The 27,260-nt window shown below is 38.9% G+C and overlaps 1 protein-coding gene across 16 annotated transcripts in view; it reads left to right on the plus strand.

The window, feature by feature from the left end:
• Positions 1-409: 409 nt before the first annotated feature.
• The window catches only part of UNC79 (unc-79 homolog, NALCN channel complex subunit), a 102,809-nt gene continuing 75,958 nt past the window's right edge, over positions 410-27,260 (plus strand). For 6 of the 16 annotated variants that reach the window (XM_083839838.1, XM_083839849.1, XM_083839850.1 and 3 more), the window contains exons 1-13: positions 410-918; positions 4,882-5,002; positions 10,808-11,112; positions 14,449-14,619; positions 17,044-17,136; positions 18,253-18,308; positions 18,968-19,097; positions 20,392-20,456; positions 22,266-22,354; positions 23,518-23,558; positions 24,795-24,823; positions 25,871-26,100; positions 26,396-26,567. In XM_083839838.1, coding sequence (XP_083695964.1) covers positions 540-918; positions 4,882-5,002; positions 10,808-11,112; positions 14,449-14,619; positions 17,044-17,136; positions 18,253-18,308; positions 18,968-19,097; positions 20,392-20,456; positions 22,266-22,354; positions 23,518-23,558; positions 24,795-24,823; positions 25,871-26,100; positions 26,396-26,567 — 1,881 coding nt within the window. In that variant the 5' untranslated portion in view covers positions 410-539. Of the gene's footprint in view, positions 919-2,380; positions 2,487-4,870; positions 5,003-10,807; positions 11,113-14,448; positions 14,620-17,043; positions 17,137-18,252; positions 18,309-18,967; positions 19,098-20,391; positions 20,457-22,265; positions 22,355-23,517; positions 23,559-24,794; positions 24,824-25,870; positions 26,101-26,395; positions 26,568-27,260 lie in introns of those variants that run through there. The other 10 variants (XM_083839851.1, XM_083839852.1, XM_083839847.1 and 7 more) reach the window with 7 other exon arrangements.

The raw sequence follows: 27,260 nt of genomic DNA on the forward strand, positions 1-27,260 counted from the left end.
ATCCATAGCTTTGTGTACCCACTAAATTTTATGCTTTTTAAGGGACCCATTTCAGGACATCTCCTATCCTTTCTCCTCCCTATTGCTACACCACTAGCTCCACTTTGGAAGGAAGGAGATCCTGCCACCTTCGTGGCATGATTAGTTCCTGGGGATCCGGGTTGCTGGCTCGCTCACAGGACTGGATGGCCTAGCGGCATGCCACCTTCTCCCACCGTGACTGGTCCCACCACGACTGGTGCTCCCACCTCACCTTCGTGCGGTGCTGACGGAGCCTGGGGCAGCACCCACAGCATGGAAGCAGTGACAGAGGTGACACCCTCAGGCCTGGGCTCAGCCCTCAGCTCCTTGGCGAAGCGCACCACTGTCCCCAAGATGCCGGGCGCACTATGGAAACAAATGAGGAAAACAAGCCGGGCACACATCCCGAGATACGCGGTGACAGCCCGAGGGGAGGAGAACCAGCCAAGGAAACAACATCCCCGATTAAAGACGTTTTTATTGAGCACTATGCACAGCCTCACTAACAAATCCCTGCCATGTCGCCGCCACCCGCGGCCACCTCAGGGCTCTGTCCGTGGCCGGGCTCTGCCGCCGAGCCCCTCGGCGCCCTCAGAGCCCTGCGGGGACACCCTGCCGCTTCCCGAGGGGGCTCCTCAACACCCCCCGGCCCCTCCGGGACAGCGTTCCCCGGTTCAGGTGCCTCAGATCGGGGGGACGCGGCTGCATCCCTCGCTTCCTTTAAGGCCCCGCTCCCGCCCCGGCTCCGCCCGCCGCCGCTCCCCGCCCCGCAGCCCTGCGGCAGCGGCTCCAGCCCCAGCCCGGCTCGGAGCCGGGGAGCTGCAGCCGGGGGCAGGGAGGTGCTGGGGGCCGAGCGGGACCCCCCCGGCGGCAGCATGTCCACCAAGGCGGAGCAGTGTGAGTGGCGGGGCTGGGGGCCGGGCAGCGGGGGGGGAACGGGGGGCGCTGCCCGGCCTCCCCCCGCCTTGGTGGGCATCCCGGCAGCAGCCAGGGGGAGAGGTGTTTTTTTTTATTTGGGGGGGCTGCTGCCTTTCTGGCTCTTTCCTAACCACCATGTTGGCGAGGCGCGGTCGTTGCGCCGGGCCTCGGCCCCCCGCCGCCACCGGTCCTGGTGGCAACCGGTGCGAGGCTGCCGCCGGCCGCCCCGCCATGAGCCGTGCTGGGCTCGGCGCTTGTCGCCGTGACACGGCGCCGTCTGACGGGCCGAGGCTCGCTGCCCTCCGTCCTGCTGGCTCCTCGGGTCTCCGGGAGGAGTCCTTGCGCTCCTACAAGCCGGTGCTGAACTGCTCCAAGGAGGAGGATGCTTGTGTTTTGTCCTTTAGGGCTTGCTGCTTGTTTACAGTGATGGATGGTGGTGCTGTTCAAGTGTTACACGGATGCTGGTTTGTTGCTGTAGGGATGCGTTTCTGGCCTCGCAAATAAAGGAAAGGCAATGTGCTGGCCGCGCAGCAACCTGAGGTGTGCAGTGTTCAGATCTGCACCGCTCTGCTCTGCCATCCTCCCACCTGAGTTCTGAACTTGTCCTTTCCTTCTCATACGTTAATTGTGGCTCTCGCATTGCCCTGTGGAAGGATTTCTGCTGCCCCTTGTCCTACCACTGTCTCTGGCGTTTTTCTTCTTTTCTGTTTTGCCTTCTCTGTCCCTCCATTCCTGATGTTTTTGGTCTGCTCTATTTGAGCTTCTCTCTCATATTTTTCCCTGTGTCTTTCCTTTTCATCCCCTTGTATTATTCTGAAGACTGCATCTTGGCTCTGCCACATCTGTGCTGCTCTTTATTTTAAGATTTATTTGGGATCCAGATTGCAGATCTTTCCTGTTCCTAATGCTTTTTCATGGTGCCTCCAGGTTAGTGGAAATACCCTGTGCATTCTAACTTACTGAATGTATTTTACCAAGGTTACTGCAATGGCTAGTTATTACGGCATTACCAAATGTCTTTCTCTCTACATAACTTTAAGATTCACTCACCTGCAATTTTTGACAATTGGTCTCCAACAAGGATTATGTTGATGTACGTGCATCACTGTCAGGCAAACCTTCAAACTCCAACTGTTGCTGCTGTTGCTTCTGCCCTGATTGACTGACAGATGAGAACCAGAATGTCTCAAAAAGGAGCCACAAGTTACAATGAATCTGAATTTACCAAGAACAAAACACTGCGAATGAGGAAACAGACCAGTCAATTCAGAAGAGCAAAAAGGCACTGGCCTAAATGTGAATCCATGGCCACCCCACGGCACTTTGGCAGGTTGTATGAAAAGCAGGTAAAATGGTGGCAATGTGGGAAATCGTCCTGAGAAGCCTCCCTTCTTTGTGACCACACAGGTTTTGTATTTCACACTAAGAGATATCGACAGTGGCTTTCATCATTTGACTAATCTCCACAGCATGCCTGAGGTGTTCTTTGTATCAAAAGAAAACTAGTTCTTTTCACCTTAAATGACAGTAACTAGCATTTAATTGTGGTAAGTAATGTCCTGGGAAGGCCTGATACCCACTGTGTTCTTCTCCAGGACAGAGAGCAATCAAAACCATTTTTTCAGACTCATAATGGTTTCACTCTTGATTCAGTAAATGCTTGCATGGGGACTAGGAAGTTCAGTTAGGTCTGTGTAGATAGTAGAGAGATACCTGGCAAAATATCATGGAATAACTTTTTTTCCTCTTAATTTTTTTTTATGTGATGATTGTATGACAGTGACAAAGGAAGTATTTCCACAGAGTGATACTGCATTTTGAAGTGTATCTCTGGGTGCTCAGAAACTTAGAAAATCAGGTCGTTGACATACTTCTGTATCTTCGGGGCTCCCAGAGTTTTGCTCTGGGGTCTCCTTTCAGAAGCTTCTCAGTGTTCTGGCATGCTGTACTGAAATGATCAGTGTTCTGGGCAGCTCTGGGAGGTGAGGCCAAAGCCTCGAGCCTAAAGCTAATATTAATATTTAGACTTTCTGACTAAGTCCTTCTGCTTTGTTATTTTAGCTTACATAATTATGTGACAGTGCTGATTAATAGAAAAAAATAGATTTAATTCTTTATGCGAAAAAGGTAATTCTAGATTTCCTATACACTTTATTGAAAGGAAATGGCTCTAGGGAGGTGGACATTTTTTTGAAATGCATATCAACCTGAATTCTGACGTCATCTTTAGCATTTAGCTAATCCAATTCATTTACACATTTCTGGCAGCAGACCATGGCAGCCACAGTAAACTGTGCATCTTGCTGTGTGAATTTTTCTGTGTTGGGTTTTGAGATACGTGGTCAGTTTCCTTGCAAATATACCTGGCTTCATAGTCTTTTTCCCTAGCAAGTGAAGGTAATGTCACAAAATACATTTATGAAATAATTCTTTTCTTGAAAACGAACCTAGACTAGATTATAGATACAATTTACCATAGTAAAAGATATATCGTTACCTTTGAGAAAAATAAATCTGAAACTGACCTGCACTGTGGGGATCAGAACTGAGATGGTGGGCAGAAAGAATGAAGCATGAGACTGGAATAAACAGGCTGAAATAAATTTCACCTGTAATCTGGAGTGAAACCCCTGATGTTTAGATGTTATTATCCCAGTGGTTTTGGAGTCTTACAGGAAGCTAGTTCTGACTGGTCTTCCAGAGACGTGGGTAACTTACTGCAAAGCACAGTTCATGTGCCCCAGGCCTGTGTGGTCATCTGGAAGGCTCTGATCTTACTCATAGCTACTCTGAGACAGCATGTGTCCATGGGACAAAACTTCATCTTCCGGTTGTCTGGGAAGAAAAAAGAAGTGAAGTATAATTAAAATAAATTAATGACACCTTAAAATAATAAGTTTTTAAGGTAAAATGCTTAAAAGTGGGGAGAAATAAATAAACTAAGGATGCATAAGCAACCTTATTACTTTTGCATATGTAGTATGTATGGTAGTCTCCCTAGTTTACTTGCTATTTTCTAATAGGCGCCAGCCCTATTCAGTCCCATGATGGGCTTTCTCCCCATGATGAAGCAGGGGAATACTGTGAAGGAGACATTTGTCTGTAGAAGCTTCACTTCCTGCAGAAATTGCAAGGGTATGGTCAGTACAGCTGGAAAAGGGAGAAAGGATGATCAGGTTAGGGCAACTGAGTGCTGGAAGACTTGGTTCCTCAGTGTAGTTGGTTAGTCTAAGTAGAGCAAGAAAGAGTTCTGAGTGTGCTTGGTGATCTCTGCATGAGACTGGCTTGTGCCAAGTAGGCAGTGTCAGGCATCACAACTACGGTGGGTAATCATTTTTCCAATACTAAACAGGGATCGTTGTTGGAAATTAAGAACGCTATTTCTAAAACAATTAGTCTCAGAAAAGGTTTAGAGCTTCTCCAGCTCTTTGAAGTCCCCTCACCTGCTTGATCAGATTTCCTAAGACACTTAAATACACAGCACAGATCTTTTCATATCTGCTATTTATTGCATAAAGTAAATTTATGGCATAAAGTAAATCATATAAGCTCTCTCTGTCTTAGCTTTTATCTCTGCTTTGGCTACAGAAATACATGAACCTCCTGTGATCCAATGACTCACTTTTTTATAATGAATCTTGAGATCTTTGGAGACACAAAGATGTGCAGTTTTTATTTTTATTTTTTTTTATTCGCTAGCACAAAGGCACTCTAAAACAGATGCAGACATTCACTGCCTTCCTTGCCTTTCCCTTAGCACTCATGCACTGGAACATTTAGTGTATTCAGTTAAAAAGAGTTGAAAGAATTTTTTACAGTTTAATTCTTAAATCTAAAATCTAAAAAGTAAAAATCAAGAATGGTAGGAACAGACGTGATTCCCTTAACATGTGCAAAAAGCTAAATGCAAGTTTTTGTGTTTGTTTTTTGTCTTTTATGTAGTTGCTTCCAAAATCCGTTACCTTCAGGAATACCACAACCGGGTTCTCCACAACATTTACCCTGTGCCCTCTGGAACTGACATTGCAAATACTTTGAAATACTTTTCTCAGACACTATTAAGGTAAGTTTTAACTAATGCTGTTGAAGAAAAAAAATTGCTAAAGAATTATAGGGGGTATTCATTGACTTTGAATTGGTTGCAGTATTTAATGGGTCAATGCTCAACCAGAAAGTCAGAGCATAATTTAAGAAAAAGTGGTATGAATTCATCTCTTCAGTGGCTGTTGCCCAATTTGCCCAGTTGAGCTGCCTATTGAGTGGCTGATTCTAAAATAAACTTGGTTGATTACACATTTGCTTGGCCCTCCTAAGACTTAGGTGAATGCACAGATATGCTGAACCTGCGAGGAAAGGAGTTAGTGACCTGCAGAGTTGTAGAAGTAGTACTGATGACCTCCTTGACAGTCCTGGTGCTTTGGGACTGTAGAGTAATGAGCCAGAAAAGCAGGACTAGGTTCTGACCGTGCCATCGTTCAGCTGGTTTCCAGGTTTGGGTTCTGGTTCAGTCCCTTATAACAATATGAATAGACATGAAGTTTGTGTACAGATCTGGATATGGATGGAAAAACAGACCAGGACAGTTCTGACCCAGGGGTTTGATCTAGTCCAGTATTTAGTGATGATATATAGTGCTAAACACCATATGATTAGAGAATACATTTTGAATAGGAAATACTGCCTCTCGTCTTTCTAAAAAGATGTGAAAAAATGCTAGGCTCAATTAGGAATACATATTCTGCTTTTTTCCATAGTGCTTACCTAGTTGTTTCATATTTTCAAATTGGTTTTAAAATGGCTTTTGACAGTAAACGTGATTTTTATCTGCCAGGTTTTGATTGGCATTAGTTCTTATATCCAGAAAAATACAGTTAAGGCTGCATTTCTGTGTATAGCTTCCTAATTTATACCTGGGAATGTTGTCAGAAGCTAGTTTGGAAAAACAGCATTTGCCTTATTTGATAAGGAAACATTAATGAAATACAATTAACTATATATTTGTACACATACTCCTATGATGCATACAAGTGGAGAAGCAAGTTTAAACTTGAAAGAAATTCAGTAGTTTGTTCTAACATTCATTTAATGCCAATGTAATGCAGTAAGATTCGTGACCCTGTTTATGAGAAGACACACAGACAAAAACACTCACTGTCAGTGGAATGGCTATTGTACTGCAATCTTAAAAACACAAAACAGAACAACAACAACAGAAACAACAAAACCTAAAACCAGACAAACAAAGAAACCCAGCACTTATATTAACTTCTGAAAATTTCAAGAGTGGAGTTGTTTAACCACTTAAATTTGTTTACCTTGTCATTGAGAGTGTTGAATAAAAATGTGACAACCAGAAGGTCTTTTTTTAAATATTTAAAAAAGATTTTTTGTCTCATTACACTGTGACAGTGGTGAAAAAATGTTCAAAGAGTCGTTGAAAAGAACTCTGAGATCGGGTTTTGTTCCCACATCAGGGTGTTTTGATGGATTATTTTGTACAACAAGCAAATTTAAATCACATTTAAGGAAGGCTCTTACTTAAAACAGCCTCTGCTGCGAGCCTGTAAGTCTGACTTTCTTGCTTTAATAGCTTAATTCTGGACATTTTCTCTCTTCTCTCCTCACTGTAACTACCAAGTGTTAGCTACGATGAGATCCATTTCTTTCTGGGCAGAAGTCAATTGAGACAGGATAGATTTAGAAAGTAAAAAAGTATCTCCATACCACCCTGTTGCCTTAATCTTCCGAAGCAGTACAGCTGACATGTCCTGTGTGACAAGTTCTTCACACTCTTGACAGTGATGTTTCTGGGCTTGCTGAAGAAGCTTGATAGTTACCAGCTATGAGAGCAGATCAGAATCAGGGTAGCAGTTGTACAACTGCATGGCTCCACTTCTTTAATTTGTGCTGGGAATGGGACTGAACCAAAATCCTGTGTAGATGATGCTGAACCTCATGGGGCAGAAGTGCTATTCATATCTGGTTCATAGATTTACACGGTTCCCAAATGGCTTTGTCCTTTCAGATCTTGGATCTGATCAGCCTCAGCTCTAGAAAGATTCCAGAAATTGCAGCCAGGACTTGGGTCTAAATTTATTAAGTGGCCTGCATTCTGATACCTCAGCCAGGTCACATCCTGGTGACTGGGGAATTTGAACTGTGGGCAAAGCCTTAATGCTATGGTTGAACCAATACAAGTTTATACGCTTGCTGATACTAAGAAAGAAGCTGGATAAAAAAGCAAAACAAAACATACCCTGTATTTAGTGTGGCAGATGGAAAGAAGGAAACTCCCACCCACTGTATGCAGATCTCTGTAAGATTTACCCTAAAACTAAACAGACTGGTTAAGGACTTGTCTTTCTGAAGAGTCTGATCAAACATTTCTTTGAACGTTCTGCATGCTGAGTCTTCTTTCTACCTCCTACACTAAGACTCCATTGCGTAAGTTTTAACATCAGTGATAGAAGTACGTGATGGAGAATAACCTTTCCAGTTTAAGACAGAACATGTGAAATGAGTTTGGACTGATCAAAGAATACTGATCAAACAACAGCAAAAACGCCCATTGATTTTGAGAGATTTGGGTCTGGCCTTCAGAACAGGTTGCTTGGGATCATCTTCTATTTCAAAATAACTTAAAAAATATTTTCCAGTTTGTGTACTCTTACTGCAGCTGAATTTTTAGGATAAGTGTTTCTTGATGAACACACGTAGTCAAAGGAGTCATGGAGGAGTAGCGTATAGTCACAGAAATTCCATATGATGATTGGGTTTTACAGGTGTAGCATTTACTACTTAGGATACTTTGTAATTTTCCATGTAATGGGAATGTTGAATGTGTTCTTTTCAGTGGGGTATGCCCACTGTTTTGGATCACATTCATATCTGGTGTCATTCTGCTAGCAATAGTTGGATCACACAAAGGATTAATTTGTTCCTTTGCTCTGTATGTAGCCTCAATATATCACGTGCTCAGGGGTGGGGGGATCAGATGTGGAATGACTGAAAAAATTCAATTCCTTATTTCTATGAACAAACATTACATAAAATCACCATACACAATGCATAGCACATTGATTCATTTAGTTCTTCCTTAATTTTCTCTCTGAGCAAAAGCATTCCTTTACATTACAGCATGAATTTGTTTCATGCCCTGCTCATTTTCAGTGTTTTCTCCCTCATCTGAGGAATGATCTAAGACTTAAACATATTGCAGAACAGCTCATTCTTTCACATTTTCTTGGAGAAAGGTCTCCACATGTATTTCTAAGTAAAATGTTTTACATAAGGGATAGTTATAAATGCCCACTAGCTGATTAATGATCAAGCTTGTTTTGCTGCCTTGGTGAGATGCAATTCTCCTGTAGACATTTTAGGAAATCTTTCCTGGAAGACAGTAATTTTGAGATAGATTTGCAGGAAAGGTGTACAAATCTTGAAACAAGCCCTGATGGCTTTCATGCATGTCATGAGGCAAATTCAGTATAGAGTCATGATCAGGTTCTCAGCACGTGCTTTGAGCAGAAACAGGAACAAGCTACAAATACTGGATCATGGTCTTAGGGGGACTTTCTAGATTTTCAGTTTTGACTCTGATTTATTGCCATTATAATGTATGGTCTGAAAGTTTAATATTATTTTTTCCCTATATTTGGCATGATTGGAGCTGGAATTTGGTTTCACTTCTGTTCCTGAAGTGAACAGAAGGATGCCCCTTTCGACATACAAGAATATGTGCCTTGGTTTCTAATCAGATGGGCCATAGCTCCATGTCAGAATACAAGGGAAGCCTATAGTGCAGGCTTTGCATCACTGCCTTACACTTTCCAAAGCAAGGATTAAGTAATACGGTAATGTTCTTTCTGGAAGTAAGGGTGATTGAAGTGATGTGTTGGCAAGTAAAGGGATGGATAATTGGTATAACGCATTAGAAGACAGAGATGGAATATGATTTAGTATCTTCAGATCTATAGGCAAGAGCTGCAGAGTATGGCAAATAAATGTCAAGCAAATTAAAAGTTAATATGAAAAAGAGGAATCAGCACTCTGGTCATTTGTTTTTTAAAGTCATCTTAGATCTTGGGTGATTTCCTGATACGATTTCATAAACACTGTAACAACAGTCATCACTCTTCTTGTACTGGACATTGGGTAACAGAAACCAAAATAATCTGCCAAATACACAAGGTGTAATAATAGTAATAAAAAAACAATCTTAAAATAGACAATTTGTCTGTAATCTCTGACTGAAAGTGTGATATGAGACCTGCCTTGTAGTAGCCACTTGGCATAAGACTGTACCTGTGAAAGTGTTTTATATATATAGTAAATGAATGGCACCTCCTCTTATAAGCACCTTGGCATGAGTTTAGCTTACTTGTGTGAGTCGTTGCATTGACACAGGTGTATCTTTGCTAAGGTGGTTATATGGCAGGGGTGTCTGTACTGGTAAAGGGGACTGAGATTTCCAGAAGTGCTCCCTCTTGACATAACTCTGCTCTTCATTAGTCAGTGGAAATTTTAATGCCACTCACTTGTCTTAAAGTTTTAATGCTGATTTTGGGAGTGGAGTTAAACCAACAGAAATCACTTTTGGAAATCCTAATTGCTGAGAGATGCGAAATGTGCTTAAAAAAAGAAACAACATTGTGTGTGGTTTAATATATTTAAAGGTGTACTATAGGCACATATTAAGATTATGGGCTAACCCTATAATTGCCTGATAACTAAAATACAGCGCTGCTTAAGAGACAATATATATCTACTTAAAGTAGTTTTTAATTTTTCTTTATTAGAAAATTAAATTAACATGCTTACAACCATGTTTACAACATTCTTAAAACAACATAACAAGGTGGTTGACGTATAGCCTCTATTTCGATTCCCACTAAATCCTTTTTATTTTTTGAAATTATCTCTCCTTTAGTTTATAGTGAGTTTTGTTGAATAATAACGTAAGTAGCAGCAGGAATGTATGGTAACATACTGTCTGATCTGCAGTTACGTAATTGGTCTTGCTTGCTTAGCCCTTAGATTTTGAAGGTAACTATTTACCCAAGAAGTGTTTGTATTTGTAAAGTAAAATGTTTCCTCCCTAAACATGAGCAAAATTAAAAACACATAAACAACCATTATCATTAGCTCACAAACATATGCTAAAGACCATCTACTATATATTATTTTACAACTTTTCGAAATGTAGTTTAGTTAACATTTTAGAAATATTATATTATTTCTAAATCCATGTGCCTGTTTAAACTTCATTATCTCAAATGATACTGACTGAGTGGTCATGAAACAGTATCATAAAATACATAGACATTATTTTAATGCAATAAACATGTGATTTTTAAGACTATCTTAACAAACACACATGTTTATTCTTTGCTAAAACATGTTTCTGCAAGTGCCACACCTATATTTTACATGTTTTCAGTTAGTTGGCTCAAAGATTTCATGGGGGGGGGGAACACTCAAAATCCTCAAAATCTTCTCAGAGCAAAATACCAATCTGTTTTGACACAGCTATTTTTCTGTAGTGAATGCTTTTAATACCTAGAATTTTTCTTAACTGTGAAACATGGGTAGGGCACTGAAACATGCATTTTTATATTTTTGCTCCTTATGAACCAGATAACACATGAGATGCAATGAAAATTTCCGTAGATGTCAATTTTTAATTCTTGTATCTTGAAGCATGAAAATGAATGGTTGCTAGATTTGTAGACACACTGGTTTTGGTAGCAATTGCATCTTATGTGGGATGTATCTGGTGTTTTATTATTTGTTTTATAGTGTCATTTCAATGTAATGTGCTGTTCTTTGTGTCTTTGTTGTCTCTTTTTTTTCTTTGTCCCCCCAACAGCATTTTGTCCCGCACAGGGAAGAAGGAGAATCAAGATGCCTCCAATTTGACAGTGCCCATGACCATGTGTCTTTTTCCTGTGCCATTCCCACTCACCCCATCTCTAAGACCACAGGTCAGTTCCATCAACCCTACTGTTACTCGCTCCCTCCTTTACAGCGTCCTGCGAGATGCTCCATCTGAACGTGGCCAGCAAAGTCGTGATGCTCAGTTATCAGACTACCCATCTTTGGACTATCAAGGACTTTACGTGACACTGGTGACACTGCTGGATCTAGTTCCATTGCTACAACATGGTCAACATGGTAAGCAGGCCCTTGAACCCTTCCAGTACGCTTAACTTCAGTGCCGTGAATCCATGAATGATGCATAAATGCAGTAGAAGAGATGGGCCTAAACTGACCTGGATCTGGATTTCAAATCTACCGGGATGTTTATATCCAAGTGTTTGGTTTGTCTTTTTAAAATAAAAGATTATTTATTTATTGTGAACTGTGGATTTGGGTTTGAATTCTGAAGCTGTCTGATTTTCAGTGATATTTTGTGATATGTAACTAAAATAATACAAATGGGTCTAAAAAAAGTCTGGAACTTGAATTTGGATCTGCTGGGATATCTTCAAACTGGTCCTTTTGGGGTGGCTCTCTAAAGAGGCATGCGTTGCTTGGAAATGTATACCCGTCCTATAAGGAATATGCAGATTTAGTGTTTTGGTGAAGGTCCATCTCTGAATAGAACATAAGATATATTTGATTGAAGAAAAACAATGGCTCTAGAGATGGCTTTAAAATATTCCAGGGTAGAAAGGTAGCAATATCTCTGTCTAACTTGCTGAAAAGCAGTATTTTCGTATGTTTTGAATTGGTTCATCACCAGATTTTTGTGACTGTGTTGTGTTTATATTGTTTTTTCTCAAGTTCTGCAAATGTCTGGTTTGTTAGTCTCTGGCTTTCCATACTGGGGTACAGGAGCTGAGTATTTTCCTCATGTGGTAAAAGTCAATTATTAATTTTCACCATGGTATCAGGCTGTATTACATCAAGATGAACTTATATCAATATATATAGTTCAGTATAGGAAGTATTGTCATCAATCTCAAAATTCTTTAGCAGGAAATTCTGTTAAATGCTGAATTTCTTTTGAGTTGGCAGCAACATGTTTTGAATCAAAGATTACAGCGCAAAGAAATGGTATGATCTTGGAAAAAAGGCACTCTTGGCAAATTATAGACTTGTTGACTTTTTCCAGAAATTGAAGTTAATTATCAAAGCAATCTTTTTCTAAGTAGATAACATGGTGATAATTAACAACCAATGGAGACTTGTGAAGAACAAATAACACTGAACAAACATAATTTTGTTTTATGGCAGGACAGTGGTTCTCCTGCTGTGGTTTTCTTGTCCTTAGGCAGGCTTTTGTTGCTGTGTCACTTGACATCCTAATGGGCAAACTGGGACATATGGTCACCACTTTGGTGAGGAAAACACTCCAGGAGTAATTACTAGTGTCTCATGTCAGTTGGGAGGTATACCAAGAGGGAATCTTACAGGAGTCTGTGTTGCATCTAGTGTTATTAAATATTTTAATTTTTTACTTGGCTGTTAGCAATGAGAGAAGATAACAATTTACGGGGGATATCAAGATGGTGAATAGCATGTCTTGTATGTGAAAGATTTGATTCAAAATAATCTTGGCAAATTTCATTCTGTTTTGAAGCCTCTTCAAAAAAGAAGTGTAAAATACTATATTTAAGCAAGAGAAATCAAATAAAGAAATGAAATGAGGGAAGTAATAGCTTGAAAGTCATACTGCGAAAAGATCTGAGTGTTACAGCAGATCACAGTCTGACCATAACTCACTAATCTATTAATATTATCCTAACAATATGTAAACACATGCTTTATTAGACACCCAAATCATTTTTTATTTATTTAGTTTAATAGCCCTAGCAAGACGTCAGCTGGAGTACAGTTTTCAGATTTGTCCATCTGGTCTCAAGAAAGGCATGGACCTTTTGAGAGGAGTCCAGGAAAAAGAAACAAGAACAATTGGAGGTCTAGAATGAAAAACTGAAAGAACATTGTTTAACTTAAAGAAAACTGAAGGGAGACATGATTACAAACATGTAAAGACTGCTGCAAGGAGAAATAAACAAACTATTTGTGTTTAGGATCAGGATAAGGAGTAATGGGCTTAAATTGCAGCAAAGAAAATTTAGAAAAATGGTTTTACAGTAAAGATGGTTAAGCATTTAGAATTGCCAGATGAACAAATGAAATTTTGTCTTGCAGATTTCTAAGAACAGGCTAAATAAACATCTGCCAGAAATAATTTGGTTGACTCATGCTTGGGGCAGGGGAAGGTCACCTGCTATTTCCTCTGGTTCTGTGTACAAAGAATTACATTTTGCAGTAGAACTCGTTATTTATTTCTCCCTCAGCATAGAATTTGACATATATATATATGTATGTGTGTGTGTGTGTTTTTTCCTTCCCCCTTTTTTTTTTTTTTAATCTGAATAATCGGTATTGTTTGGGTAAGTACAACTGGTGCACTAGATGCTCCTCAGCTTGGGTCCTGTCAGACTATACAAAATTGTCAATACTTAGACAGTAAATATGTATTGCAAGAGCAAATACTGTCTGACATTAAGGGCCTAGTTGTTGCACAGAGACATTAGAATGAAGTGTTAACTGAATATTATGACTCATGATGTTTACAGCTACAGATCTCTGAGAACTTTAAAAGGCAGCTTTAAATCATCCTAGTTGTACAGATAAGGGTGAAGACCTGTGTGATACACCTTGAGGTTGCAGAGGGAGTCAGTAACAAAAGAAATCCCTCTTTTGCAGGCAGAAGGCCTTATGATGTATTGTAGTCACCATACAGGTTCAAACCTGGGGTTCATTGGGTGCTCTTGTCTTTCTCAGAGGGTTGTTGGTCGCAGCTCAGTTCCTCATGTGTAAGATGTCACAATGGCCACTTACACTGCAACTTGTCTCCTCTATTTACATATTGAATTATTGCATGTTTCTTAAGTATCCCTTCCAAAGCATTATATTGTAATTAACTAGAAAAGTCTGGAAACTATAAATGGCTTACTCTTTTTAAGCTTTGAACATTTTTGGTCTCAATGGCTTCCTGTGGAAATAAAATCCACTGTTTAATCACATACTGTTTGCAAAATGCAGTGATGTTCCCTCTAGTTTCTATGTGGGAGGCAATTTGTAGCTTTCTTAAGGATAATTAAGATCAAAATCTGATTTTTGTTGAGAGATAGTATGGGAAGCTTTTTGCAAAAGCAGGCCTTCTCATACTGAAATACTTATCAATTCTGATTTTAATAACACCTTTGCTTAAATGCAGGCCACTTTATGTAGGTGTGTTCATTTTATTGGCTGTAGTATTCATATTCCTTCCAAACTGTTCTGAATACTGCTGAACAGCTGTTTCCTTCTGTTTTAGGAAGGGCTTCAGTGATGGGTGAAGTCACTTGTGTGTGACTATGGGAGTTAAGTTTCTGAAATACTTTGAGGGGAAAATTTGAATTTAAATGTAAATTTTATGATAGATCTGTACAAAGTACGTAGTCATAATTGTTTTTCCATTGTAATGATTCTGTATTTCATTTTATTCAACAGATCTTGGGCAATCAATTTTTTACACTACTACATGCTTGCTTCCTTTTCTCAATGATGATATTTTGAGTACTTTACCCTATACAATGATTTCAACATTAGCTACCTTTCCTCCATTTCTGCACAAGGATATTATAGAATATCTCAGCACATCTTTTCTGCCTATGGCTATCTGTAAGTAGAACTTTCTCTAGTATTGTTATGTCTCAGAAAAATGGTACACTGCTATAATGTCAGACTGTAAGAGTCAGTGTGATCTGTCATAGAATTGCTGAGTGACACCAATATACTGTATGTATACAAAAACAATTCCATGTAACTATTTTCAAATGGAAATACTTTATGTGTTATGAAGTATTACTGTGAATTCTTTCTTCACTTGAAGGGCAAAGATAAACTTCTGTAAAGAAACACAGCTTTCAGACTAACAGAACTTTCAGTGCCAGTAAAGGGGGTCTTGAGTACAGAATTGATGGGCAGAATGCTGCTAAAATGATACATGCAATAACAACATGTATAATTTTTGCATCTGCACTAAATCTGGATGTACAATAATGACTCTTATCAATGTAATGATACCACGATCAATGATGCCATGATGAATTTCCAGTTTTCTCTTTCTCTCTTTTTTTCTCTTTAATTTCTGTACTAAATAGTAGTGCATGTCTTTGATCCATAAGTGTTAAAACTGAATCTGACAGTGGCTGCCTTTTTTTTTGTTATTTTTTCCCTCAAGGTGTGATAGGACTTTTTAATTTCAGAATCCCTGCAGACTGTGAATCCTGAAGTGTGTTCTGAGTACCCATCTTTGTACCTGATAAAGCTTGATGGGCTTTCAGTAGTAGAGAGAGGTTTAGCCATGTTCTGCAGACAAAAACATTAAGATTAATATTAAAGTCAGTTTTAACCAACAAATGTTTTACTGTGAGGGTGATCACTGGAACAGATTGCCTGAAAGGTTGCAGATTCTCAAAATACAGATTGTTCTAGTTGACCTTTCTTTGAGCAAGGGGCTTGGACAAGATGATCTACAGAGGTCTCTTCCAACATCAGCCATTCTGTAATTCTATGAGAATGTCTCCTCCTTATCTGCATTGCAGACCTTTATGGAAAATACATGAATTTTGTACAAAGATCTCCACTGATGCTACTGAAGAGCATGGAAAATGTTAAAACAAAGAAAGAAGTTTGGTCCAGTGTTTCAAGATTAAGATTTTGTGGAAACTTACACCTAAGGTTTTCTTTGGTCAGTGTTCTTGGAGAAATTTCTCAGAGAAGGTCCTCTTTGGATTAAGATTAGAAAGTTGCACTAAATGTGTTTTTCCCCTTTGACCTTACCTGTTAAAGAGGAGCTGATGTAGGTAACTTTTCCTGCTCTATATTCACATCTCCAAAACAACTGCTTAATCCAAATCCATAGCTAATATAAATAAATGCTTTGCCCTACTGTGTGTGGATGACTTTCAAAAAAAGGTTGAGGTGTAATAAAGAGAGCCATAGCAGTGTTGAGGCATGTGGAGAAATACCAGACAGAAAAGAGAAAGTCTCCCTTTTCCAGTCATGTGTGTTCTTAAATAGCGTCCTAGGCTTTCTCTACTGGGAATGATCTGTCCCTTCACAAGGCAAGTGTAGAACCTTTCCTTTTCCTAGTGTTCAGCTCTGAATCGAACTGAAAGGGAGGGTGCAAGAGATTGTATAAGCAGCTGAAGAGCCAGATGGGAGGGATGAAAGCATCTCACTGAACTGTTAGTTACAATTATGTGCTTTTATCCCAAATGCTGGCAGACAGGCTTGGGGTAGAGCTGTAGAATGAGAATGGGGAAGATACGTTCCACATCTCTGTGTAGGAGGTTGCCTTTGAAGCCATATTGCCATGATACAGTTCTGCAAATAAACACCTACACTCTGCAGGGTTATTCCAAGTATACTAGTTGATACTAACCACTCAGTAGCAGAGGAGAAGGAACTCAAGCCACTTTGAGTGAGGTCAAGGTTACAACAGCTTAGCTACACTGCAGTGCTACTGTTCGTCCTTAGCGCAATTCACAATAGCAAGGGGAAATGATTTTTCTGGTATGTAGCCAATAACTGCAATTCATACCATGTGGTCCCTGAGAAGTAATCTGCCATACGCAACAGCCATCTACTGCCAGCACCAACCCTTCATCGGTATACCTCAACAGTAGGCTTTCTGCGTTTCTTGTTTCCTTTCCCTCTACTTTCTCCTTGCCTTTCCTACGATCAAAGTCATAGGTGCATGTGACTATATGACTGAAATTGCTCTGACCAGTCTGTGGGTTCTGAAGGAGAATGCCTCAGAAGATCACTGTTTTTGGTCAATGCAGCTCTGAGGAAGAAATCTCACCAATCTGAGAGACCAGGTGTGCAGTCTGTGAAGCAATACCATATTCTTAGCCATATTTTTCTTCTGGGGGTTTCACCCCCACCAATACAGTATGGTTCTGTTTTATTTTTCTAATTACTTGGTACCTTAGGATTTTTTTTTTTTCAACATTTGGAATCAGAGTTATATGCTTTTTTTTGCCTATTTTTCCGTGTTGTACACTAAAAAATCTTTTTTTCTCCCTTTCTTTTAAGTGGGCTCCTCAAAAAGGGAAGGTGTTCCAGCACATGTCAATCTATCTGCATCATCAATGCTAATGATTGCAATGCAGTACACATCAAATCCAGGTATGTGTAAACATGCAGTATGGTACAATTCTCTGTGAAACTATCGGTCATGAAGTTCTGTGACAAACGTGATCAAAAAGGTTCGGTGATATAAAATTCCATCTCACAATCCAACAAAGGATAAAAAATGAATGATTTCAGTCAGAACTTGTATTTCTGAGCATCGTGCTTGAAGTCATCATTATGTAGATAAGATTTCATTGTGGTGAAGAATTAGGATTGGACCCAGGATTGAAGCGTCTGATCTACTTCTGCTTGACATAAGAAAATAGTTTTGATTTGTAACGTCAGGGTTGGAGGGAAATCGCTATTAACTTTGAGTATAGAATTTCATAGTAAAAGTTTGTCTTACGTTATGATTCATATCCCACCAAGTTCATGACTGTTACCATTTTTTAAAGATGGCAGGTAATGCTGGCTGCAGGCTCAGAACAGAACTATAATTAATTTAATTGTAATTAGAAGTACCCAACCGTAAATGCCATTCTCTCTCGCTTCGGTGCAACCCCAGTTAAATCAGTGGGGTCACACAACCAAAACAAAACAAAACTTGATCTGAGGGATCTGTCATATTTCATAGTAGTCAACTACCTCCCATTTCATGTTTTTACTTAACTGGGTAGATGCTGTGTGTGTGAGGAGGAACCCCACGCTGCAGTATGTGCATGAGATGTGTCACATCATACTACACCGTGGCACACAAAGGAATGGTGTGCTGTCACGTGTGACTTCTATTACTGCCTTATGATGAATGACAAGATACACATTTACAGCTTTATATAGTGCCAGAAGGACAAATTTTAAGTGAATTAGCAGATATTCCTAAATGAGACATGTCCAAAAAAGATCTCCGTGGTTCTGCAAAGAGGTGTACCATCGTAAGGCTTTTCATCTTACTGCACTTCTTGACAGAAACAAGCTAGTAATATTTTATTTCTGGTCTTTTGTAATAACTCTCTGGGCAGTGATCCTTCAGCAAACCCTTTAAAATAAGAAGTAATTAAATTAAACGTAGAGTTTTGGACTGTCAAAGCAAAGCCAGTTAGTTAATTACATCACTTCTGTAACTTGAGTTTCCATTTCAGTATTATGTCTATACTGTCTTTTCTCTCTCAGTGTATCACTGCCAGTTATTGGAATGCCTCATGAAATATAAACAAGAAGTATGGAAAGTAAGTTTCTGATCATACATACCTTGTGGAAATGACTGGATAGTAATGAAAACCAGATGACTTGAAAATTGAACTGACTATGTGCCAAGAATTCTTAAATGATCTCTATATCCAATCCTCCTGAATTATGGAGAGGAAGGTCCCTCAATTTTTAGTTTACAGAAGCAGCTCTACCTTTTGTAGAACAAAGCCCTTGTTCTAAAAAAAAAAAAACAACAAAGCCCTTTCCTAAATACTACGTAGTCGTGGCTTCACGTGGCAGAAATTTTAATAATCACCAATCTTCTCAGTTCATGTGGGACTGAACTTTTCTGAGGACTCTGGGTGAGTATTATGAGTATATGAATCAGAGAAGGATACAGTTATTTAGCTATATCACAGATCTTTGCCCCATGGCTAGACAGAGGCTTCATTCACTATATGTTAGTGTGTGTGGGGGGTCATAGCTGTTGGATGTTTCATTCCAATTCAGAGGCCAGTTGTAAACATATTGTTGAAGTTTGTAATCTAGTCTACTTGTAAGAGGTTACAAAAGATAATTTGTAGGGCATGAAATGACGATATTTTATTTGTTTGGGTATCTTTGTGAAAGAAAATAATACACACTGAATGGTGTTTTTACCTTGCAAAATAAACATCTTGTACGTTTCTCTCCTTAGGATTTGCTATATGTCATAGCCTATGGACCATCTCAAGTTAAACCTCCAGCAGTGCAAATGTTATTTCACTATTGGCCCAATTTAAAACCCCCTGGGGCAATCAGTGAGTACAGAGGACTGCAGTACACAGGTCAGTGCAGCTTTTTTGTATAAGCCAAAATGAAAAAAAAGTAAAAAAAAAAAAAAGTAAAAAAAAAAAAAAGTAAACGGTCAGGAGAGTGATAATTACATGCTTGCAGTTCTAAGATGTATTTTGAAAACATTTGTTCTGTAAGTTGGTAATTCCATAAGTATATCAATACAATATCCGTTTGTCTGTGTTTTCAAAAGATGCTATGAAAAATAAAAAATGTGATTGTGGTTAATAAAAATGTTGTGTTACTCCAAATGCTACCTAAAGCAGAACAGGAGAAGAAATAAATACAGCATTCCAAATGGTCTGCGAAACTGCTTTCTTGGCCTCAAAAGGGTTCTGACTTATGTTCCTTTCAATTATTGCTTTGATTGCTTTTGTTGTGCCAGCTCCTATCTCTGCTGCTGTTGCTAAGGCTCTTTATCTGGCTGTTGCTGTCAAAAAAAAAAAAAAAAATGATGATGTCAGGTGAAGTCAGTATAATGGATATAATGGATAAGTTCTCAAGACTGAATATACTGACAGAAAATGTTAAACAAACTCAGCAGTGTAGCTGGAGCTGAGAAGGCAGACAGTACAAGGTCCTCTGTCTACCAAAGTTCCTGATAGATGTTTGTACGTAAAGCCTTCTCTTGAAAGGTTGATAGATTTTCTTGATTTTTTTTAATCATTTTTCTTTTACTGCTTTTTATCTCTTGTTTCATGGAACCAGGTCTGTAAACTAAACTATTCCATTTGAACCCTTAATAGCGCTGGGTAGACTGGAATCATTTTTCTCTATATAAGTTTTCTGTTAATGTATCCCAGAATGAGTTGCGTGTTTTCTGCAATTGCATGGCATTTTTTCACTTGGGGGCATTCCATAAGGCATCCAATTGATGCTGCTGGAACACACCTTTGTTGTTTACTTCTTGTCATTACAAAAATAAGTCTCCTTCTGTGGCTAAACCATTCTTCCTTTATTATAACTGTTTTCATTTAGCCTGTGAATGTTATTTAATGTATTGAGTTACTCCTACTGTCCTGCTCTGGGAGGGGAACAATAATTCATTCATTCAAGACTTCATGAGATGAGGAAGGGCCTACAAAGGCCATGTCTGTGTCTTTCTTTTTTCTTTTCTTTTTAGGTTGTTTATTGTAGTTATTAGGCTTCCTGAGGAATGGCTAGGTCGTCTCTCGTATTTATGTAGTACTTACACAAGAGGATCTTGTTTTTTATTGATACCGCTAGACACAAAGAATATAAATATCTTTTCTCTGTTGATTAATCTGCTGTGTTTTGGTTTTGCAGCCTGGAATCCTATTCATTGCCAGCACATTGAATGCCATAATGCGATTAATAAACCGGCTGTGAAGGTACTGCTGTTTCTTACAAGGTCAAATTCGACTGTCTGGAGGCAGGGGAGATTGCACTTTGCCCCAGCTGTATGACCTAGTGATGTGCAGATGACTAAGGGCGGTAGCTAAGGGTACAGCAAAGCCTTTCAAGACTGAAGGTGCCAGAACTATCTGAATATATTCTTTGGATGCCTAAAGCAAGATAGAGTATTTCCTTCAACAACTGTCTGTCAAGTCTTGATACTAAACGTGAGAGTGGTTACAGAGCACTTTATAAAAATTCTAAGCAGGCTTCTGGCTAATCCATTTAAATGTTTTCCTGAACATATGTATGTGTGTAAAATATATATGCAAATCTTATTATATACATGAAATATTATGTCAGTTACAGAGGTATATGTTCACCTTGGTATCAGACTGAGGTCATACAATGCATCTACACTCATTCCTTTGCTTGGAATATGTCCGAAAGCAAATGGCAACAAGGCTTTACTTACCTGTTTTACAGCCCATGTTTAAGAGGGGGTAAATGATAGCTTTCCTGCTTATACACAAGATAACAAGTAAAATGGTTTGCCCAAGATCATAGAGCTATTCAGTTGTAGCGACAAGAATAGCATCCCAAGTCCAGAGCATGCTACAGTTTGGCATACTAATTAGTTAATTAGATTTGTATATAGTTAAATATGTAGATACAACCAATTTTTCTGGCATCAGTTCATACACTAACATAATTATATTAGTCAAAAAGTTCTTCAGTTAGCTTTTTCCAGAGGCCGCTATGCTGATTGGCCTAATGGTGATGCATCCCACAAGCCCTGCAATGGACCACTTCAATGACCACTTCAATTATTCTCCATGATCCCTTTCCCTAGGAAGAAAAGCTGGAAGGTGTTGCTTCATGTTATAATGATGCCACATTGAGACTAATCACTGAGCAGAGCAAAACTGAAGCGCCATGCTTCTGTTGTGTGACTGAAGCAGTCATGATCTGTCACCACTTGGAAGAATGTAGCCTGTTGTCTCTTGGATAGACAAATGTAAATTTGATTAACAAAGATGAGAAACATTCAAAGAGTCATTTGCCTTTATAAAGCACTTTGGTGGTGTAAGAAACATTTTAAATGGTTAAGATATTGTGTATGCATACTACTTTTTGACTTTTCCTTAAGTAGTACAACGTGCTTAAACAAATGCGTGTTTAAGCATATTGTCCTGTAATTGACTGACATGTGGAAGGATAAAAGCTAATGCAAGACAGAGTACATTATTTTGAAGTTTGGACGTAAGTTTGGCAACCTAAGCTGCCAGGGTAGCTACTGGTCCATAGTCTTTATTCTGTAACTGGAATTGTGCTGGGTAGTTAACAACTGTGATGACTGAAAATTAGATTTTGCTGGAAGAGGCATTATTCAGAGAGAGAAATCTGGACTTCTACCTTACCTTGCCCTGAGCAATGGGTCTTCTCAGTGTCTGTGTCTTTGGAAAGAATAAAAAGCGTGTCATGACTATGTAATGTTAATGCATGTGAATGTATAACACAAAAGATACTTGTCCTTGAGAGAGTGAATATCCAATATTGATATTGCAACATGCCTTGTTCTTTTCCCATAGGCTCTCATTTTCAGTTACATCATTTTCTTTGTTAGAAATGATTTGAGATCCTCCATTGCCATATGCTTAGTAGCATCTTTCCGAATACTAAATGCTCTCAACAGTTACCAAAATGTTAATTACATATTTTGTACTAGCATTAATGTATCAAACATTTTCTCAGTGAACTTCCATGGGCAGATGTATTAATTCTTTTCCTTCTCTGTGTTTCAGATGTGCATTGATCCATCCTTGTCTGTGGCTTTGGGTGATAAACCACCTCCCCTTTATCTTTGTGAGGAGTGCAGCCAGAGAATTGCAGGGTAGGTATATATACTAAGAGCCAGAAAATGATCAGGTATTGTCAGTTAAACGTTGCAGTTCAGAACAGTCTGTTACAGAAGAGTGTTAGGCTTTTTCTTTTTTTTTTGTATGATTAGCATATTATTTGTATAGTTAACCCCACTTGAAATAAATTGAGCATAGTGATACTCAGTATGAATAAGGATTACAGAAACTTACCCCACATGATTAGCACTTCTAGCTTGGACAGTAATGAGCCTTAAAGTTAAGATCTCTGAATGAATAGATAGCGTGAGATGAATTAACTATGATAGGGGAACCTTATTAATGTGCAGACTTTTGGTTATTAATTATTTTTTTCTCCACATCCTTTCGTTGTCATTAAAAGTATGTTACAATGAAAGATCACAGAGACTGTTGCTTTTCTGTAGTATGCACTTCAGATTATTCTCTATCACATACTGTGAAGCAGCAGAGTAAAGAATTAAAACTGGTCCAGGCCTGTCCAGTTCATGAAAGGACTATATCCTGAAATGAATTAACCTCACGTACTTTTTTTTTTAATTGGAAATTTTATACACATTTCTTTACAAGATCTACTAATACTTAAGGTGACTTCCAATCATTAGTTCCAATGGGCAAGGTTACAGTTAATTCAGAAGCTGCATGTGCATTATTTTTCCGTTTGGCCTCAGTTTAACGGACACCTTTGTATCATACCAGCTGCAGGAAGGAGCAGTATTGTGGAAATCATCTTAGTTTTTTACGTTATTGATTTAAAGCTGCAGGGTAAAGTAATTGAATTTAGCAGAAGTGTAGCTTCTGAGGAGGCTTACAGTAAATGGTACAATTTTTTTTCCACGTTTGTCTTTCATTCTTCACTATCATTTCTTAGTCCTCAGGCTTTCAGACTGCACGCTATTTTCATTTAATAAATTAGTGACTTAAAAGTAATTTTTAAAAGCTTTGAACATGATATGCCAGTCTCAGAGTGGTAATTTTCAATAAGTCAGACACAACAAAGAGAAGTAATGTAAAACAGCTTGCAATTTATGAAACTATGTAAAAATGCTGCTTCAGAATAATGTCATCCTACCACATTAATTTAGATAACTTTCCTCTGTGCAAAAATAAATGCATACACAAAGAAATGAAAAGCTAATTAGATATATGATTTTTATAGGGATCACAGTGAATGGTTGATTGATGTTCTTCTACCACAAGGTAAGAGGTATTTCAAGGGTAGGTGCAAACTAAACATAATTGTACAACCCTGTCCTCACTGATATTTCTGCATACTGTATTACTTGAAATGCTGCATTCTATTTTAAAGGAATATTGTAGAAATTTGAAGTAGCTTGTATTTAATGCTGCTTAATGTCTTTGAAGTACTATGGAGAATTAACTAGTCCTCTACTTGAAATAGTATGCAACTCGTCATGTGTGAGGAAATGAAGACAATTGAATAGATTTTCAATTCTTGAAGCATCCATAGGTGGGGCCAAGTTTTTTAAAAGTACCTGTGTCCAAAAAAGGGTCTGGTTCTTTTGGTCATCTGGCTTTGACTCTAAAGCTTTTAAAGCTTCAGAGAATTGACTGTATGAACAGAAAGTTTAAAGGATACCAGAAAAGGACATAAAATATTTTTCATTGATCCAGTCATGGTCCATTGACCAGTGAAAGTGTGTAGAATTATTTGCCAGAGTGCAGACAAAGCTTGTTGACAGACTAAGTAGAATTTCCTGGGCTTAAAGAGCAGTCACATATTCTCTAAATTACAGTTTTCAAGGGCAGAACAAAGACACTCCCCTCCCTCTCTGTTCTGCAAACTGAAAAGTGTTAGGCAGTGGAGTTTTTTCTTGCTGTCTCCTTACACTTGTAACGTAATCCAGATTACAGAATTTTTCGTTTACTTAAGGGAAGTACTCAGCCACCTACATTCACTGAATCAGATATCGCTGAGGCAAAAGACCGTGTAGGTACTGACTACAGGTTGAATCTGCAAACATTTCTCTATGGAGTTAGGGGCCACAGACATAGTGGCTATATGTACATTGTGAATCTAAACGCACTAATCTTCCTGCCAGCTTTCACAGCCAGCGTAGGCACATCTGACCCATGTCTCCCACAGTATGCCAATCACATTAGCACACCAACAGAAGTACTGCTACAAGTCTGTCTGTGAGGCAGAAGCATGAGCAAGGTGGATGGGATGCACAGCACACCACACTTAATTTACCAAGGCTGTTCTTTCATTTCAGTGTAGAAATAGCTAGTAAGCCCAAGTATACAGTATCCCACCTCATGCAATCCAAAAGATTTAGAGTTTTCAGTTATATCGGGAAGCACAAGTTTAGCCTCAGAGACTTCCTTGCAGCAATTCCATTTTCCCATGGTTGCCATAGTAAAACAGAAGGATCATCATTCTGTGTTGATGTTTTGTATGCCTTCCCCTTACAGCTGAAATTTCTGCTATATGTCAGAAGAAGGTAAGATTAAGTCATTTGTGTGATGGGGCATGATTTGATGTTGTGTGTAATGTCATTCCATTCCTGTGTGGTGCATTCTTTTTTGTACCATTCCAAATTTTCACAATTTATCCATGAATGCATTTGTTGGTAGATGGGAATGATTTAGCAGCAAGACTTCTTTTTGTTTGAACTACTGATATTTGATTGGAGTTGAAGGTTTTTATTGAAGGCGTAATTAGTAAGGCAATTCAATTATGCAGTTGAGCTGGGTTGTGATTCTAAGTCTGCTTCTGAGGAAGACGGAGCAAAAAGATGAATTTTAAATCTAAGTGTTTTTTATCTTCTTGTCTTCCAGAAGTCCCGGGTTAATCCTAAATTGAACAAAACTCCTACTGTAAACAGTAAATCATTTTAAATATATGGACTGAAAGTCTTCAGTGCTGTAAAAAGATTGCTGACAAAAAGAATCTGCTTGCAAAACATACCAGCTACTATGATTTAATAACAGTTTAATAATGAGGATTACAGTATATAATATATTGTAGATCTGGTGTGGTAAAGAAAGCTTTTATGTTTGGCCAGATTACCAGAGGGCAAAAATGAAGGTAGAGCATATTTCAGAGGTTTGGACAGTTACATGTGATAAGCCAGATCCTTACATAGAGTAAAATGATATGTCAACATTGATTATACTCCCAAGGATCTGTCAGTTGCCATATGTAACTTAGAGACATTTTGAAATATAAGCAGAGGGTAAGAGAACTACTGTAAAATTTAAAGCTTGCTCCAAGCCGGAAAGTAGAGGTTGATGACTTAACTTTTGGTTCGGCCTGCTCCTGAAGAAGAGCAATTGTGACATTTAAGTCCAGGCCCAGCATTTAGGCCTGAGCACGTACTAGAAGCTCAATGACAGTTGGTGTCAGGAGTTTGTACACATTTGTGCTTGTGCGTAGTGAATTTGGAAACAGCCAGCACTTGAGCCAGTTCCTCACTGCAGACCCTCATCACTGTTTTCAGTTCCACTGCCTGATACTTGTGTTCTAATAAAATCTCTCTATTTTCCAGAACTGTAGTTCCCACGTCAGAAGAGCTGTTGTTACGTGCTTCTCAGCAGGATGCTGTGGCCGCCATGGCAACAGGCCAGTGCGCTATTGCAAAAGATGCCATTCAAATCATCACAGCAGTGAAGTTGGGGCAGCAGCAGAAACCCACCTTTACCAGACCTCACCACCCCCAATCAATACACGGGAGTGTGGGGCAGAGGAGCTTGTGTGTACTGTAGAAGCTGTGATCAGGTAATATTGTTGGTTATACAGCATCAATATGTTAAGAAGGATCAGGTTTTCATGTAAATATTGTCTGCATAGTGCCAGGGTGCTTAACTCCTGCTGCTGTAATTAGAGCACCAATAATCTGGGCGTGTTGTCCTCATGGAAGAATTCAGCCTTGAATCCTAGAATTCAGTCTTCTCTTATTACTGTTCTCAGGAAAATGTTGACATAAGATGTCTTAATCTATAATTATCCTTGATCAGATACCTGTATCCAGTGCAGGAAGGCTGTATTCACTGACCACAAACTTGTTTTATAGCCTGCTAAAAGAAGCAGAGTTCCATGCTGAGCAGAGAGAGTATGAGCTCAACCGCAGGAGGCAGATGGGCCTCTCCTCTTCCCATCACTCCCTGGACAACACAGACTTTGATAATAAAGATGATGACAAACATGACCAACGCCTCCTAAGCCAGTTTGGAATCTGGTTCTTGGTAATAAAATCTTTTTCTTCTATTTCTGAAGCCTAAATGTTATCTGTCTTTTTTTTTTTTTTCTTCCCCTTTCCCATTGTCTGAATTTAGTCGGATACTTTTCTGATTTGTAAGAAAAATGGAGTTCTGTGATACTCTCAGACTTGGAGATTACAGAACTAGTTTGGATGGAGCTTCTCACTGCCTTCTGACTCCTCTATTGAGTGTATAATAGCTATTCACCCTCTTCAGCTTTTTATTATCTCTCTGTCTTCTGAATGTCTTTTGCTGAATGTTCTCTGCTGAATGTCATTATTTTAACCCTAAGATGCAATCCCCTTTCCTTTTTTTTTTTGGATTCAGTGCAGAACCTGACTTGAAAGTTTCTCTCTCGTCCCTAGATGGTAGTAAAAGCTCAAATAGTGGATCATTGTGGATTTAGCAATGTGGCTGGTCTGTGAATTAATGTACAAACTTGGTCTCAGATCTGGGACAGTTTTACAGTGAAGATACTGTTCTAGAAAAAAGTAAGTTAGGAGACAGAGAGAAGACTACTGTTAATCATTCTTTGAGAATTTTTGAGGACAAAAATTCAAAATTGTAACCCTTTTGTAAAGCAAAGATCACCTATACAAAGTAAACATCCTCTTTCAGATTTTTTTGAAACCCTTCATTTGGTTTGTCTTTACAATTTCTACATTTTGTATGTGTATT

The sequence above is a fragment of the Anser anser genome (assembly GCF_964211835.1).
Source record: "Anser anser genome assembly, chromosome: 5".
Lineage (NCBI taxonomy): Eukaryota > Metazoa > Chordata > Aves > Anseriformes > Anatidae > Anser > Anser anser.